Here is an 18,707-nt window from a genome sequence, read left to right as displayed (position 1 = left end):
ATGCCCACTATCATAGAATCACAGAATCATAGAATCATTTTGGTTGGAAAAGACCTTAAAGATCATCGAGTCCAACCATCAACCATGCCTCCTAAACCATGTTCTCGAGTGCCTTGTCTATGCGCTTTTTGAATACCTCCAGGGACTGTGACTCAACCACTTCCCTGGGCAGCCCATTCCAATGTTTGACAACCCTCTCAGTAAAAAAATTTTTCCTAATATCTAACCTAAATCTCCCTTGCCTCAACTTGAGGCCATTTCCTCATCCTATCACCAGCCACCTGACAGAAGAGACCAGCACCCACCTCACTACAACCCCCCTTCAGGTAGTGGTAGAGAGCGATAAGGTCTCCCCTCAGCCTCCTTTTCTCCAGACTAAACAGCCCCAGCTCCCTCAGCTGCTCCTCATAAGACTTGTGCTCCAGGCCCCTCACCAACTTGGTCGCCCTTCTCTGGACACGCTCCAGCACCTCCATGTCTTTCCTGTAGTGAGGGGCCCAAAACTGAACACAGGACTCGAGGTGCGGCCTCACCAGTGCCGAGTACAGGGGGACGATCACTTCCCTGCTTCTACTGGCCACACTATTTCTGATACAGGCCAGGATGCCGTTGGCCTTCTTGGCCACCTGGGCACACTGCTGGCTCATATTCAGCCGGCTGCTGACCAACACCCGCAAGTCCTTTTCCTGCCAGGCAGCTTTCCAGCCACTCTTCCCCAAGCCTGTAGCGCTGCATGGGGTTGCTGTGACCCAAGGGCAGGACCCGGCACTTGGCCTTGTTGAACGTCAGACAGCTGGCCTCGGCCCATCGATCCAGCCTGTCCAGATCCCTGTGTAGAGCCTTCCTACCCTCAAGCAGATTGACCCTGCCTCCCAACTTGGTGTTGTTTGCAAACTTGCTGAGGGTGCACTCGATCCCCTTGTCCAGATCACTGATAAAGATATTAAACAGAACCGGCCCCAACACCGAGCCCTGGGGAACACCACTTGTGACCCGCTGCCAGCTGGATTTAACTCCATAAATATAATGTCACTTTTACCTGTCCTCTCTTTAATCCTAATCCAGAGACTCTCAGTTGGCTCCTTATTCATTCCCCAGGCAGAGTTCCACGCTCTCCAACTGTTCTCTCACGTAAAGGGCAACTCCCATTCCTCATCTTCCCAGTCTGTATTTCCTTAAGAGCTGATATCCCTTCATTGCATCACTCCAGTCACGGAAGCCATCCCACCACATCTCTGTGATCCTAACAAGATCCTTATGTGCATGTCATACTTCGTATTACATTACTGAAAGCTACAAATTTTCTGGCCCCTCATTAGCAACTTCACTGACTCATTAACAAAGTGCCACAGCCAAGATTTCAGTTATTTCTTAATAGCTTAAGCTCTTATTGCCTTGCCAACAATGGAATCCCCCTGCCTTCAAGCTCCTTCCTTCACATCATAACTTCTCATTTAAACTTCTCATTTAATTTTAAAGACACTAAAATTTCAGTGCTGGAATAAAACTTCATCTAGATCTAAGACTGTCTATTTTTTATAATCCAAACAATCACAAAACCAGATTCTATCTAAAAACTAGCCACTGTTTCAGCAAAGCCCCCCCCCCCATTTATTAGCAATATATACTTATCTTATTCATTCATTATTCAAACTCTTCCCATGCTACTTTCTGTCTTTTGTCTCTTTGCAGAGTTTCCTCTTACATGCTTTGGTTTTTCCTAATAACCTGTATGTGCTACCTTGAAGTCAGATAGGCACCATAGGTATTTGCATTAATTTTGAATGTTATGTGAATCATGAATTACAAACTGAGCAGTTTTGTTTTTCCAACTAAGACTGCTGAAAGTTACAAGCATGAGTTCTACTGACTGTATAGGTTAGAGACTCAAACAATTTTGCAACAAGTTGATCTTTGCTCAGCTATGGTCAACAGTTAAAATGGCAATGTATGCTAAAGGGATGTAATATAATTTCACAATCAGTCTCATCTGAAATAGGGAATAAACAGTGGTTTGGAAGCCAGTACAGAGCAACACAGTGTCAGTACAAAGATGGGCAATGTGAACTTATGGGCAAATAAATCCAAGCACAATCTGATGAGAATCCACACTGATTTAAGAACAATGCAAGAAACTGCAAGGAGACAGAGACTGGTAAAGAAAATTAGACAGTACAGAACCACAGGAGAACATCACTCAGGAAAAACACCACAAAATCCACTTAAAAAGGATAGCAATTTCTACTTCCACCATAAATATCAGAAAGAATTCATGTCACTTAATACATTAACAGTATTTAACACATTAAATACTGTCCTTTAAATAATAGTCAAATTAAAATAGCAATGCACAAAATTACACAGACTACCTAAACCAGTATTTTTCAAACATGCATTTAGAGTTTGAGGTTTTCTTATTTATATAAAAAAGAAAACAAATTTAAGAAATACTGCTTTGTAAAATCCAACTTTTCAACAAGCCTGTATAAACAGTTCTGCTCACTATATTAATTTGTAATTTGGTTTGACAAGAAACCAAGAAATAGTGGTACTACGATGGAGGGACTGGACAATTCTTCCGCCACATTTCTGTTGCATGACATGGCATTTATGAAGCACACAAGGTTCACAAAGCCAAACAATACACCCTACAAAGAAAATACCCAAGGTTAACATAAGCAGTATCAACAAAAATGCAAAAGGAAGTAGAAATTATGATTAATAAATACAAGTAGACAGAGACAGTATATAGAGGTATTAAAGATTAAACATTAAGATCTGCAAGCATGCAACAATTTACAAGACAACTGTTAGCTTGAGGAACCTTAAATGTACTTAACTCAAGTCATTTTTTATTTTCCTTAAGGCATTTGCAACTGTAAAGCTGATAATACAAAATTAATTACTAGAAATTGTTCTAAATTAGTGAGCTAAAAGGCCAATCATTAATCTTCACCATTATTTGATGGTTAATCCATAGCCGTTTGCGATGCTTGGAATGCATCTCTACGCACTACTAGTTAAAGACACTTGTGAGCTAATAACTGCAACATTTGCCTCTGCCATTAATTTTAACTTAATTTGACATCCAACATTTACTAATTGCCAAGGAGAAAAATTAGCATACAGCAATGAAAAAGGTTAAGATTATTGACATTTGCATTAAAGGGAAAATATTTAACTATATGTTAAGATTTTGTCCTTTTTTTCGTTATCAGGTGAGCAATTTTGTAGGGAGAGGAAGGGAAAGTCTGCCAGACAGGTCAGACAATTATATAGTACTGCTGTTTCCTTATAAAGTCTGCTCAGTGCAAACTAGCTCCTGTGCTGCTGACACCATCAATAAACTCTTCATAATTCCAGAAAGTGTTACAACTTTTAAAATCTTAACAAGGACTTTATTGACCTGTTTTTCCACTTCTCCAACGACACTAACTGTTCAAAAGTAGGAACTAATTTCCAAACAAAAACAGGTCTGTTTAGAGGAGAGGCACCAATATCTGAAGATATCAAACCTAATTTTCAATTCAGTGAAGTGAAAGGTACAAAGGCACTGTGTGCACCATACACTGACTTACAGTCTGTAATCCACAGACCTGAGGAATCTCTGGGTTATTTCTGAGTGGTTCACAGAAGAAAGCTAAGAAAAGCAAATTAACATGTATTATGCAGGACACTACATATGAGAAGTTTCTATTCTCGAAGGAGTTTAAGCTTCCACCAAAAAAGCATTCACTGACACAGAAGGCGGGGTGGGGTAAAAACAAACAAACAAACAAACAAACAAAAAACCCCAACAAACAACACTGTACCAAGACATTTTCATGTTCCTGCATAACGTATTTTCATCTAAGTAGCAATACTTTTGCCTTTTTTCTCCTCAGCTTAAGGAAATATCTATGCATGCAAATAATTTCTAGAATAAGAAAGCAAGTACTAGTCAAGTAGTCAATATAATTTGTAAAAGTCTTTGCTTATTTGAGAGAGAATTTTAGATCTGTTGGCAGCATTTTATTTTCAAATCAAGTCAAGGTATAGCTTACTGTTACATCACCATACAATAATAAATTGAAACAGTATACCAAACATGTATTTGCTCATTTTCAATAATGCAACTATTGCTTTTAATTTGTTTAAATTGCAAGACATGAGCACATTATCCTCTCAAGGTATATATTTCCTCTCTATGTCAATCCCTGCCACCATTTCCACAGTTCAGTAGACTGTCAAATTCTGCCTTGTGCACATTTGATATTTAGTTATTAAAACAAATATGTTGTAACTATATTCAGTGTTTACCACTCTGCATTGTCATAATACCCAGCTATAGGTCTTATGCACTTCTCTCTTTGGCCACCCTTTTCCAATGTCCCCATGTGTTGTTGGCAGCCCTATAGCAGAGGCTCCACATCCATCATTTCAACTCATGGCCCAGAGGCCCAGTTCAGTCCCCACAGCCACAACCTGAACACATGTAGCAGCAAGTATGGAGGAGGTTTGCCTCAAACTCTGCAGGAACAGCAAAGGAGGCCACTAACAATTCTTTAGGCTGCAGACACAGGTCCCATATGCTAATTGTTTTTATACCAAGTTGTACAGATGAGAATCCATTCTCTCTTCAGGTCATCTTTGCTTTGGAAGACTCTTTCATAGCTGTTTGCCTCTTTATGCATCAGTTCTTTCCGCTGCAAAAGTTTCCCCATTTCTTCTTTTTGAGACCTCTGTCACTTCTCAACCAGTAGCAAATCTCTATTATGCTTTTCTTTAAAGGCTTCTGCACAGCTTCCTCTGCCCAGCTGATCCTGTTCCTTCCTGCTTCATTAATTCTCAGTTTACCTTGCTCACTTTATTCCTATCCCCTATTTTACAGTTTTCTTCCAGTTTGAATTAGTAAAATTTTAGCATCCTGCAGCTTTATTCACGACATTCCACTCACTCAAACTGAGTGAATGAGATGGGGGAGCTCCCCATTAACCATATATAACTGCAGTGTAAGAGCCTATCAGTGGTACAGATCCCTCCTCCTGACTATTCTGCCTGCTGAATAAAGAAAATACTTTCTTCTCCTCAGAGGCACTGATTAGGAAAAGCCTTCCTAGACATCTACTACAAAAGAAGCTGTAACAAGGCAACACCTAGAAAAGGTGAAGAATTGTGTCATAACCACATATTTTGGAGGGTACACAGCTTTAAAGGAGGCTGCACATTCTAGTCTCCAAGTTCCTTCTGCTCTCTGTAAGTCAGGTGACCCCCAAGAACAATTTCTATCTTGAATAAGCAATAATTTTTTATAAATAACTGTTTATACCATAAGAATGAACCCCATATTTAAGCATTTCAAGTCTGCTACTTAATTTGCATCTCGCCCAGCTTTGCTTCATTGACATATTGGGCATCCCACAATTGAAAACCAAAAACCTGCAGTAGTACAATGACCCTCTTGGCTAGCTATCTCTGCTTCCCCTCAGGGCAATGCAGACACACCTTTCAGAGGACTGAAGAACATGTGAAGCCTTCAAAATGCCCTAGAGCTCAAAATGCCTGCACATACCACTGTGGGAGACCCTACCTTCTTCAAGATACGGAGAAAAAATGAAGACAAAAGTGTCCTCAATAACCCACGAAAGCCAATGGGATCTGGACTCAAGAGATCCTGATGGTCTGTTACTTTCTAAAACTATTGAGCCATGTTCACTTCTTTGCAAATTAGTTTTTAAATTGCCATCATATATTAACTCCTCCACTACCTAATCTTTGCTGCTTTTGCTGGTTTTCCCTCATCTGACAGTGATGAAAATCAGGCAAACATAACACGTGTAAATGCTGTGCACGCTTTTTTTTTTCTCCTGTATTAAATGAGCAGGGCACCAAAGAACATACAAATTTACTTGACACTCACCGATGTTTACTACAACTGTACTTCCTTAGACTGAAACTAACAATTATTTAGAAATACACTGTATGTTAAAGTCACAGTACTAAAACGTTTTAAGATTATACTTCTTCCCATTCAGAGCAGTGAACAAAATTTTTCTACTTATACAGCAATTTCCACTTATACAGCAATAAAACTGTACCTTATACATACTAACATTTCTGAGTCTTAGTCAATGAAAATTTCTTGAGCTACTAAAAGAAAAATAAAAATTCAGAATTTACCCAACTATCTTCTCTTTAACTGAATCACATGGTAACATGAACAACTTTTAAGTAATAAAATATATTTAAGGGCCTGAAATAAGTAAATGTTAGTTCTTGCCAGTAGTTTAAAACATTCAGTTAATTAAGGACTGCATTATACTGTGTAAATCATTATATTCTTTTAAAACTTGGGGAAGCTGAAAGGTCAAAAAGGCACATTGTCCACCATTCTTTACTTGTTTCCTATTATTAACCCAAAAATCATCAGTCCTTTTTACAAAGTAACATGGCTAGACAGATAAATCTAAGGCCTAGCTAGCATGGTTACAATGTTTAAGAAACAGGAATTCTTAAATGCTTTCATAAATTCAGCACTGGCCGGTTAAAAAGAACAAACTAAAGTTGTGATTTAATTTTTTCATTAACATTTTTATTGAACTAGAAGCCACAGATTAAACATCTTTGTATACACTGTGTTAATATTTGGAAAACATTAAAAAATATAATACAGAAATGAGCAAAATACATGAGTAATACTAAGAAATTTGGCTTTAAAAAGGTTACACACACCTTCTAAATTCTGAGTGCAAGGAAACCAGTGCAGTGCAATTATGCTAGAAAAGCCGTTGCTGCTTATAAAACGTTGTGCAGCTGTTGGAGGAGAGGGTTACAGTGACAAACAGCTTCCCTGCTACAAAGGTGGCAGGAAATCTATCAAACTGGACAATAAAATTGCAATTGAGTTTCTTTGGCTTTTTATAGCAGCTGCATGTATCTTGATGTGTAGCTCTGCAAAACCTATCCAATTCTGTAACACTAGTCCTTTATGTACTAGTTCTTTATCATAGAATGGTGTTATAAATTAGTGGCAGGAATGGCGCAAAGGGTTGTAAAAAGGAAAAATAAGCAGTAACCCAATACAATTAGAGATGAAATAACAAAAACACAAATTGGTTATTCTCTTAGCAATGTTAAGGAAATATTTTTGTTCCCATAATTCCCACATTACTTTGAAAGCATGCTAGAAATCAAAAACATCTGAGAGGCACTTAGCATCGAACAATTTGCCCACTGAATTATGTCTACACTATGTTATGTGTGAATCTATATGATTCTCAATATTGGTATAACAGGATACAAAGCTATTCAAAATAAGTATAATTAGAAGGATTAATAATCCATTATCGTTACATATCAATATCAGTTTATAAGGACATTCTCAAGTGATTAGTAAGGTTTTACCAGAAAGAGCTTTTTTTGTGATTTATCCTAATTTATACTCATGCAATTAAAAGATAGTTATGAAACGTCATCTAGCTTTATATTGCTAGTTGCATAAATTGCATGTATTATTTATAAAAAAGTTCAAATGGTAAATGCATAATAAAGGTGAAAAAAAATCCAATTTTAAAATCCTTGATTATTGCATCATCATTCATATCACTATTGTTAAGTTAGTTTCTGGGTGCTTTTGTTGTTTAATCATTTTCATTTCAGCTTCTGAACTGGATAATTTTAGCACCAATGTCCAAACAAACTGAACTCCTTTATGATTCCTTCAAAATTACAACACCACTCTGCTGCTAACTCTGCCCACATCCACACATGTCTAACCTTGCCATTGTTCAACTTCCTCAGAAGTAGGTTGGAAGAACAAACAGTCCTTACATATTGACCAGAAAGCCAACAAAGCTAGACTTGGGAAAACTGAAACAGGAACTTACTTCTACAACCAAAGATACCTCACTAAGCCAGCATGCCAGGAACCAAAAATGAGAAACACGGAGTGAAGGACGCCATTTTCTCATTCACTATGGTATTGCACAAAAACATACAGCCTTTGAGGGGAAGAAAAACCAAACAAACCAAAACAAAACAAAAAAAAACAACCAAACAGAAGTAACATTATCTTTACCTCATTTTTTTTTGTATTTTCCAAAACTGTGGGTTTTTTCTTAACATTTGGCTGTGGCATCACAATAAAATCTTTTTTCCTCTATGAACTCTAGACCATTGATTAACCATATCAAGTCACTGAAGATAATGACCAAAAATCCATATAATATTTTGACATAGAAGCTATTTAAATGAGATTCCTGACATTACATTATCTTACAAAAAGAGTCTAAGAGTAGAACTACAGCTATAAGATAATGTGCTAGTTAATTTTTAAATTCAATATACCAAAGCTCTGTATAACAGAGGTAGAAAGGTGGTCTTCCTTCACTCACCTCTCCATCTTTCCCCAGGGACAGTTCCCCAGCAATTCCTAGCAATCACACAAATGCTTTAAATTATGCCAGTTTCTATAAAAGCAGATTAGGGATATTTACTCTGGCTACAGCTTGCCATTGTAAAGTCTACTCCACCCACACCCTCTGCATCTTGGGGGAAAGAGAGGAAACAGGTTTTTTGAAGACTGCAGAGCTAACACAAAAGAAGATTAAGAATACTTCAACAACTAAAATGCAATCTCTGTAAGGGTTAAAATTTGGCCCTTGATTCTTTGCACCTGGATTCCATTTAACTAAGTGACTATTTAATGATATTATTTCACACACTTTTATTATATAGATTTCTACATTTGTCTCCCCATAGCCCAATAACCCACAATTGAGCTATGAATGCAATAAATAAACAGAGCTGCAAAATAACAGTATTCTTGCTGTCTGCAGAGACTCTTTTTTCGATAAAAAATTCATACAAAATCAAGGACCTCAGAAATGTTAACAATTCATTAGAATTATAAAGTTAACTTTAGGATTCATAGATGACCATTTCGCACCATTAAGTTGCACACATTAAGAAATATGTAATTCATAATTTAATTAATCTTAAGTAAATATTTCTGATAAACCTGAATAATTATGAGGCCCACACTGGCCTCACTCCTTTGTTCAGAATAAGGCAGGAAAGTTATCTTTTATACTACTGTGCCTTGTTCGAAGATCCACTAATAACTTCTATGATATAATTCTGGTTGTAACAACAACAAAAAAATCAGACAGAAGAATAATGAAGGGTAATAGTCTCATTCATACTGCAAGGATTTGCGTTCTCACCCTGTATTCCATGACAGCTTAATAGCTGAAGCATCTGTCTTAACTTTGATTTCTTTGCTTTTTACTGGTTTGTTTTACAGCCTTTTGATGTTACTAAAAGGTATTTTTGGTTATGAATAGATATGGTGCGCCACCTTGTGTTCTTGCCATTATTAAAAAGCGAAACCAGCACTAAATTTTTTCAGAAATGTTCCTGAAATTTGATTATCTTGTTATATTGAAAATGGCACACATTTTCAAAAAACTATCACAATTTGAGCAACAACAACAAAAAGGGTTGTATTGAAGCAACAAAATTAACATTTAATTGTCAAATATTTGAGAGTTATGCCCAGTAACAGACAGAAACACTGGGCTTTTATTTAACTACTGACCTCCACTTCAATACCATCTCACTGTACGATACAGCGCTTTAGGGCTCTAAAAGTAATCACACAGCGTAACTAAGTTTCCCAACTATTTCAAACACTCACCTTTGAATGTGTGATCGACAGTGTATCCACCCAAACACGCCAGCCACCCCACTCATATTTGATTGCATGGTAGAGCAAAATTCGAAATATGGTATACACCATCTCAGTTATCTTCTGTTCCTCAGAAGTCTTCGGATTAAAACAGCAAAGGGAAAGCATCCACTCCTGCCAGACAGAGCACTGCAACAAACTCCTGCAAAATACACATAAGCTATTTAATCAAATTTCAAAATATATCTTAGAAATATACATCAGCTAAGTCAGGAATTCAATATGTTTAAAACAATTGCTATGTGCAAGCATCTCTAATTTTACATATTGAAGACTATAGTCTAGAGTTTGTTGAACAGCAATGAAGCTGTATCTGCTTAACGAGTCTAATTTACTAGGAGACCTTGTTACTTATTTTGTATACATGTGCATATAGCAAGCTATCTTACCTTCTATTTTCTCTGCTGTTATTAAAAAGTTTAATCATATCTGAGAGAAAGGCTCGCCGAACCTCCAGAGTTTCTGGACACTGTGGAGAATTACGCAGCAGGATTGCAATAACCTTCAAAATCTCTGTAAAACAGTTCATGAGCAACAAAATATAAGTACTAAGCACAGCATAAAATACAGGACATCTTCCAATATTGTTTGTACAAGAAAAGTGAAGGTACGTAATAAAGTTTTGTACTGAGAAAAAGCACATCTCTATTTGAGTAGAAGGTTTAACTAATAAAAATCCCTTATTCCAAGACTTTCAAAACCTGGTCACCATCAGGGGGATCTGCAGGCCTATACAGCTGAAGAAAATTGAATTTTTTTGAATTGTCAGGTTTAAGCAACACAAACGTTACTGCATGACAAATGACAAGCTATCAGAATTTATCAGAATCTTTTTCTAAGGAAGTTCACATAATACAATGCATCTGTTATAGGATCGATATATGAGAAAGATACATAGATTTTGCTCTAACTTAATAATATTGCACTTTTGAAGAATGTGAACAATTTCCAATTATACTTAACAATTTCTGTTACAAAAAAAAAAGTTTGAGAAAGGGGACAAAACCTTCCCAATATAAAATTTCATTTCTTATGACCATAATGTTTTCTATGTTTTTAGGAGACAGTCAAAACTGTGGGTACATTCCACTTTTTGAAGCAGTGGAGCAGTCACTGTTCTTGTTATTTAAAAAAAAAAAGTTAACTTTGTAAATAAATTAGGGTGCAATTTGAACGCAGTCACTGTGATAGTTTCAGTTCACCTTGCACAATTTCTCTAAAATGAGAAATTCCTTATTTGATAATATTAGCACTGATCTTAAAAAGGTACTCTAGAAGTCACTCTTCCTACTAGACCTAGATAATTCCAGACTCATACCTCACACTACAAATAATCTGTATTAACCACAGCAGTGACTGCCAACTTCAGAAATCATAAGAGAAAGTAACAGAAATCTCCTCATATCTCTTGCTTTATACAGATTTACCAGAAGGCAAATGGCATACTACAACCAGATTTCTTTCCTCTGTATCTGCTTTGCTTTCCTTTCTCTTCCCTCACTTTCCACATGACGTGAACCCACAACTATGACCTACATTTAATGACAAAGCAGCTATGAAAGTGAAAAATCTATTATTTCTCCAGAAAAAATGAACTCCCAAAGCTGTAAGTCCATTGTATTATATACAGAGCACATTAATAAAGCATATAATCCAAGAAAGGAGATCAGTATTTTCTCTTAGTTCAAAAGACATCTAAAGTTTCATATCAAGATATTTCCCATAAAGTAAGCTAACAAAAACAGTGAGCAGATACATTTCTCCTATTTTCTATGTAGTGTTGTCATACTGAATGTAATTTAAGCTGAAGGCTGTTTCCATATTTCAGATAATTTAATCTGACATCACTAAATAATGCAATCAGAATTTTGCTGGAACCTTAACATGTATTAAATCAAAGTATCCTGTGCATGCAAGTCTTGAAAAACCATTTCACAACAAGACTGCACAGCCAAAAAAGGTGAGTTATGAACTACATACGCATTTAGACACATAAAACATCTTTCAAAAAGCTACAGACATACTTTCTAAATAACTCCAAATAAATGCACATTATCTTTCCTTTTGTATGAAACACAATGTAAAACTGAGATCAGAATTAAGACTGGTGGATGTAATTAATACGCTTTCTCATAGGTTTTTTTAGAGCAGACTTTTCTTAACGGTAGCACTTAGAAATGTATATCATCCTTACGAGGATTTTGTATCTTCACTGTTGAATCTGGGTCAGGATGTTGTTTATGTATCACTTGAGTGCAAATCTGTTCAGTCAGAATCTAGCAAGAAAGAAGAAGATGCCATATCAATGTTCACAAAGACAGCTTACTGAAAAATAGTTGGATACATTCCTCATACAGCACCATCATTACTTCACCATGGTTCTAAAAATCATCCAAAAAACCCACTTGTTGCCCTTCTTCATAACTTATTTCATCCTGTTCCTAAAATTTTACTCTAAACATTTTTTATTGGTTTTTTTTGCTTTCTCTTAAGCACACACTGTTATTTTAAATACACTGGAAGAGAAACCTAACAAATCTAACCAAAACAACCATCATAAGGAAAGATCATTGCTATAATAAAATTCCACATATATATGAGTGTCTGCTTGAGACATTCAGGTTACTTGTTATCTAGAATTGTTCATAATGAGCATAACCAAGTTAAGGGGGCGGGGGGGGGAATCTCAAGTAGTGAGCTCTGGAAAAAAAAAAAAAAACAGCACTCAGCTGCATCACGCTAAGGTTTAATGTCATCTGGAACATATCAGCACAAATATGTAAGCAATTTTCTAACAATGTCTTACAAGTAATTAGGAAGATTGGATCCTAACTACAGTATATTACTACCTCAAATAGGACATTGTATGTGGTCATGGTGATTAAGCTTGTCTGAAGCATCAGCCTTTCAGCCAACAAAGAGAACAATCCATGTCCAAGCATGACTTCAGCTTTTCTCCTAAAATAGTAAGAAAGATAAACTTATGTATTCAACTTGTTTTAGGGAAAAAAAAAAAAAAAGCTTAAAAAGTGTGCCTCAAGAAACATGGAATCATTGGAAACATCTTTTTCTTTTTTGTTCCTTACGTCTTTCACTTTTGGTTAAGGAAAAGGGCAAGGATTCAAATTCTGAAAGGACAAGTCATTCCCTGAAGACAGACAGAAGACAGTTAACTTTCTTCCATAAATGCGGTTCACTCAGCCATGGGCCCAAAAAGCTGAAACACACCCTTAGGGATTTCTTGATAAACACTAAGGAAAGGGCATCTTTGTCCTCATTTCACTCAAAATACAACCATGGACAGCGATCTCAATAGTTATCTACTACTGTAGTCAACTTGAGACGTATTAAATCTAGTTCTCAGTAAGTAACATAGGTTTCACTCTCATCAGTCTAATTCTTGCTACCGATTTCAGTGGAATTATGGAAAAAGACCACTTTAAAAAGCAGGCAGCTATACTGCAAGTAAGTATTAAATGAACTTGGTAAGGAAGTGATAATGCCTGGACACTAGTTGCCAATGACAAGTAATTCCACCACATCAGAAATATATTAATGACAAACAAATTGAAGAACAGTAGCTCCTATTCAGTGAAGTATATTTAGTGATTAACCTCCAATATAGCTTTTTTGACTTTACATACAAACATGTGTGTATATATACACCCTAAATAATATACACACAAAATAATACATGGCATGTATGTGTCACAACCTACCTTTTTTCCTTCTTTTTTGGGAGGGGTTTGTCTTAAGACCTAAACCAGTACTTACTTTGGAGCAAGATGCTTTAAGAAATACCCCATCACTTTTAGAGCTTGCACCCTGATGCCTTCACTTTGTGATGCTAAAAGCTTGTAGACAACCCTAAGTGGAGAAAACATAATGCTTCCTAAAATAGTTGAAATACACAACAATTTTTTGAATGACAAATTAACTGCAGTAGACTGCAAATAAATTCGTATCTGAGCCTAATTTAAAAGAATTACTATTAATAAGACTACAAAAAACAGCATTCCTGTTAATGGCACAATAGTTTGTGATTTCACATTTTATAATTACATTAGAGATTTTTAATCAAATTTAAGTACCTCCCAAATATCAATATATAAAACATGCTGTGAAAGTCTGCTGCAATTCCTATACTGAGAACTGTCTTAATCTGGTATTTTATGCAGAAAACTAAGCAAACAATTGTTTTCATATTAAATGTGGCTGGATAGGAATAACCATGTATGGAGGGCAATTTATTTCTAGCACTGATATTTGACATCTGTGCGCCCTGTTGTTCCCACAGGCAGGATAGAGGAAGACACCAAGTCAGGAGGCATTCTTCTCATTTCACCTTCATCAGTTTCTGCTCTTCACCTCCTTATGATTATGCTCTACACCCACTTATGATTCTCCACCAAGAAGGTTTAAGAAGAAAGACGAAGGGAGCGAGGGACATATCTGTAGAAAAGTGCTAGACTTAACTAGCTGAACAGCTCTAGCTGAAGTGTTCCCAAGAAAGAAAATGAGAGTGTAACAAACACAGCAAGGAAAATGTCAATGCAACTGATTTAAGTCTGATAAATGAATAAACAATTGGAAGTACAGTCTTACAGTGGTAAGCGTCCAGTAACCTTACATATATTTGACATTACCAATTCAAACTATAATACTGCAAAGATCTCATCACATGTATCTATGCCTTCCACTCCCCAAAGAAAAAGAAAATTTGCAGTACATTACAGCATAATCTTTTACTAAATGAAGTTTTACACAGTGAAAAATTCTAGTATTGTTATTCTTCACATTGACAGAAGGACAAATGCAAGTTTTTGATCCTTGTAAATCTCCCATAAAAACAGAAGACAGCTAAATGTATTTACCAGTTACATTTAATTTCATACGTTGCTTACTTTTTGAGACGGTAAAGTGCTTATGACCATGTCACTATCTGATTTTAGTTGGGCTATGGTTCATGGTATTGGACAGGTCTTTGAATTTGTGAAATATGACTTAGCTTATACCTACACAGACTACTAAGCTCTCTCTGAAAAAAGGAAAGATTCATTTCCTAATGCTCCATGAAATTATATTGGAACAGAAGGCACAGTACTCAGCCTTTACTGTGAATATTTTTCTGAGTAAATTTTTGAGGAAATTTGTATCATTTTATTAGGGGGAAGGGAAAAAAAATAAAACCTAATTTCAATGATTCTTGAGTCTTTCCAAAAATAGCCCGTGTTACAATACTGCATTTTAGCTCACCCAGTTGTAAAGAGTTCAAAGGACTTACTCAAGTTTTTAGGCCCTATCTATACATAACTGAGCACTCATCACTAGTTATATATTCCTTCACTTTTACATACCTAGAAATATTACCCAGGACACCTAAACTAAGACCAAAAAAAAAAAAATCCTAGTTCTATACTAGAATTTAAGTGAAAATCCAGGAGTGATTAAAAAAAAGTTATGTATAATAAATAACTTATCCTGGAGAAAGCTTCAGCCACAGCAATGCTAGAATCAAACAAATGAGCAAGCCCACAATACAATGTTCATTCAAGCAATATAATCCATCTCCCTGCTTGTCTTAACAGAACAGTATGAGGATTACCTAATTGCGTAGGGAAAAAAAATATTTCCTTCACTTATTATTTCTTCAGTAGATTGGATACTTTTAAAATTTTAATTATTAAAAAAATCCAAATATTTATAAAGCTTTGTAAAATTATTTTTAAATTTCAAGAATATGGTGTTTTAATTGCAAAAAGTACATGTATCAATAAGCACACAAACAACCAGTTAAGTGACTGGAGACAATACAGGAACAGGGAATGTAACAAATGAGACAGGAAAACAAAGTGATTTCTCACTGTGGACTCACTATTCATACTGACTTCCCATATACTAGTTAATAAAAAAGAAAATGTCTACTGCCAGTTGTTAAATAAAAACAAACATATTGCATTGGAGACCCAACATGACGTTCAAATACTTTATTATTTAGAGTTTTTATTAGTTTCCCATAGCATAATACATTACCATACAAATGAAGTCAAAGCTGAAGAAAATGGGTAAAAAAAAAAAAAAAAATCAACCTAGCACTAAAAGGGGAGAAAACAATTATGAACGTGCCTGAATGTTGTCTCTTGAGAAACGGCAACTGAAAAAAATACGTGTATAAATAGGGGTTAACCAATAGGTGCAACAAAATGTCTGAAATGAGACTCTGCCTTTACACAGCAAGAGAATTACTACTCCACATACTCTTCTAGGAATAGTTCTGATATGTTTGCCTGTTCCAGTTTTTCCCCACTATGTCCAGACAGGTTCATTTTAAATTAGAAAAGTTCAATAATGTGACCACCCTCTGAGAGCCACAACACAAAATCAGTCATAACTTAGTCTTTTTCTAGCAGATCTTCTCTTGTGCTTTTACTGTTAGTAGAATTTGCTACTTTCCCTACTTTTCTCCCACAATAGTACTAAACAGTATTTTTCTGTTTGTTGGTAAAAAGAGACTGTGAACAATCCACATCATAAAGTGCTAAATTTAAAAAAAAAAAGGTTTCTTCTGCAGAAGTCTCATAATGCTTTACACATTAAAAAAAAAAAAAGGGAAAAAAGCTAATAAAGATAACAAAGATCAGCAGAAAACTGAACCTGTTTTTGTCAGTCCACTTTCAGTTCTAAAATATATGTAAGAATTGGAGGCTAAAGACTAAGCACTAGTAGATGAAGACAACATCCATGTTAACTAACTCAAATTGATCACTACCTGTTTAAGTGTGACTGACAGCTTGGAAACATTAAAAAAAAAAAAAAAAAGAACTCATTGATAATAAATCTAACATCACCTCTTGTTAAAAGAACACCTGGACACAAAAATCTCCCAAGATGAGGAGTCTAAGATTGCAACACATACACTGACGAGGACTTTTCAGATTTCATGGAAATTCCATCAAGCAACAGTATGGTCAAAATACTATTTCCTTTTGCCCACTTACAAAATTCAAACTTACTGTAATCCATTCCTCTGATCAAAAGCAGGGATCATAGAACTGGGATGCTCTGACATCAGAGCAACAAGCAACTGCAAGACATCCATTAGATTGTCATCCTGTTGAATAGAAGTTACAAATTTTAATTAAAAATGTATGTATGCTAGAACATTGTTTTGGTTAAAAGAACCACTACGAAACATTTCAAAATGATCTGGAGAGTAATGGTAAACTAAGAGCCATAACAATTAGGCCAGGATCAAAAGAGCTATAGATCTGGAAGGCAAGTGAAGGAGAAAATATTACCCCCGCCCCCAAATATTTATTTTTTAGAATGAAAAGCCATACATCTGTGTCTGGGATGTAAGCCTTTGACAGGGAATGGACTATTGGACTATGCTATTTCCTTCCACACACAAGCTCATCTATTTGCATGTATATTCCCCCCTCTTTTACTGCACAGGAGCTAGAAATAAACTGCTGCACATTTTCCGGGGCACAGGGTGGTGGTTTAATGCAAAATCTCTACTAACAAATGTCCACCCCAGAAAACAAAAATACCACCACCTGCCACAGACAACATTTAAAATGGGTAATTCAAGCTGCTCAGTTAAGTTTTCTGTACTTTTGGTCTAAAGCACTCTAAACTACAGTTTATTAATTTGTTTCAAGTTAATTATAGCTAAAAACCTACAAAGTACTGAACTGCAACTGTCACCTTTTCTCATTCTTTGTGGTATTAAAATGAAAGCTTAATTAAAAAAAAAAAAAAAAAACCAAACCACTTTCCAACATTTTTGAACAAAATTCTGATTCTTTCTCTATTAGAAAACCAGTTTTACACCCCCTGAACAACTGTGCTCACCTGATGATATTATTAGTTTACATTACAGACACTATCACTGATGAATGAGCTCTATGAGAAGGCTGAATTTTACATTTTTTGTTGATGCTTTTTTGAATTTACAACTAGATACTTAATCCTGTGGGATTCAGCATTCATGGATCTTTTAGACTTGACCATGCAAACTGCTAATATAATTAAAATATCACCTCCTCATCTGAAGGCTATATAAAGCTTCTGCTATTTCGGTTTACACTTACATGTTACCCAGAGTCTTATTTTTTATATCTCCATATAGAGTGACTTAAATTGCTTGACCACAGTACTATGAAGTAGTAGTAACCAGCACAGAGAATAAAAGGAAAATAGGTGTAAACAAAAAAGGAAAAAAAAATCCATACTGCTTGAAGTTCAATTAATTCCTTATTTTACCCATTTCAAGCACCCTTACAGAGATGAGATCAGTTAGATTTATGTCCCCATTTCCCTTGTCTTTGATGTTGCATCTGGCATAAAGTGCCTTTTCCTGGTGCTAAAATATGAAGATGCAGATGTATCAGTGGTAACCAACATTTACTCCCAATTAAGTTTATATGCTTCTCTTAGATGCCATTAACATACATCTTTATTTTTTAATGCATGTTTTCAATTTTATTGCTTTATTTAAGATGTAAAATAAAAAGAAGAGAAAAACAAAACAAAAAATATTACTTAGGCAGCATAAAACAAGGTTTTGTCTTTTTTTTTTTTTAAAGTCAGTCTCACCATCTGTTTTTCTGCTTGGTAAATCAGTTTGCAGCACAACATAAGAAACCATTTTGACTTACTGGCTTAATGAACTTCAATCTAACATTGAACATAGTGCTTAAATCACTCCAAGAATATTGGCAATTCAGCACACTACACTAAAGAGTTGGACAATGTTTGCTACTTCCTCTACAGAGCCATCTTGTGGCATAAAGAAGGCAATGTTTGAAAATATTCAAATATCTGGTTGTCACAAACAGCGTAAAGTAGTACACTTCTCCTCCCATACACACCCCCAAATTAAAAATTACCTCATGTATAGTGAGCAGATAATTGAGGATAGCCTGCAATTCATCTTCTTTTATTCCATAGTCCTTTAAAAACAATCAGGTTTTAA

The 18,707-nt window shown here is 35.6% G+C and overlaps 1 protein-coding gene across 2 annotated transcripts in view; it reads right to left on the bottom strand.

Moving 5' to 3' along the window:
• Positions 1-18,707, bottom strand: part of LRBA (LPS responsive beige-like anchor protein) — a 434,876-nt gene that overhangs the window by 348,606 nt on the left and 67,563 nt on the right. For both annotated transcript variants that reach the window (XM_075034981.1, XM_075034972.1), the window contains 7 exons: positions 18,622-18,684; positions 16,741-16,838; positions 13,502-13,594; positions 12,577-12,685; positions 11,922-12,003; positions 10,117-10,240; positions 9,677-9,869 (listed from right to left, as the gene is read on the bottom strand). In XM_075034981.1, coding sequence (XP_074891082.1) covers positions 9,677-9,869; positions 10,117-10,240; positions 11,922-12,003; positions 12,577-12,685; positions 13,502-13,594; positions 16,741-16,838; positions 18,622-18,684 — 762 coding nt within the window. The remainder of the gene's footprint in view (positions 1-9,676; positions 9,870-10,116; positions 10,241-11,921; positions 12,004-12,576; positions 12,686-13,501; positions 13,595-16,740; positions 16,839-18,621; positions 18,685-18,707) is intronic.

Source organism: Buteo buteo, chromosome 1, assembly GCF_964188355.1.
Source record: "Buteo buteo chromosome 1, bButBut1.hap1.1, whole genome shotgun sequence".
Lineage (NCBI taxonomy): Eukaryota > Metazoa > Chordata > Aves > Accipitriformes > Accipitridae > Buteo > Buteo buteo.
Note: the sequence above shows the minus strand (reverse complement) of the source record. Positions and strands in the feature narration are given on the sequence as shown.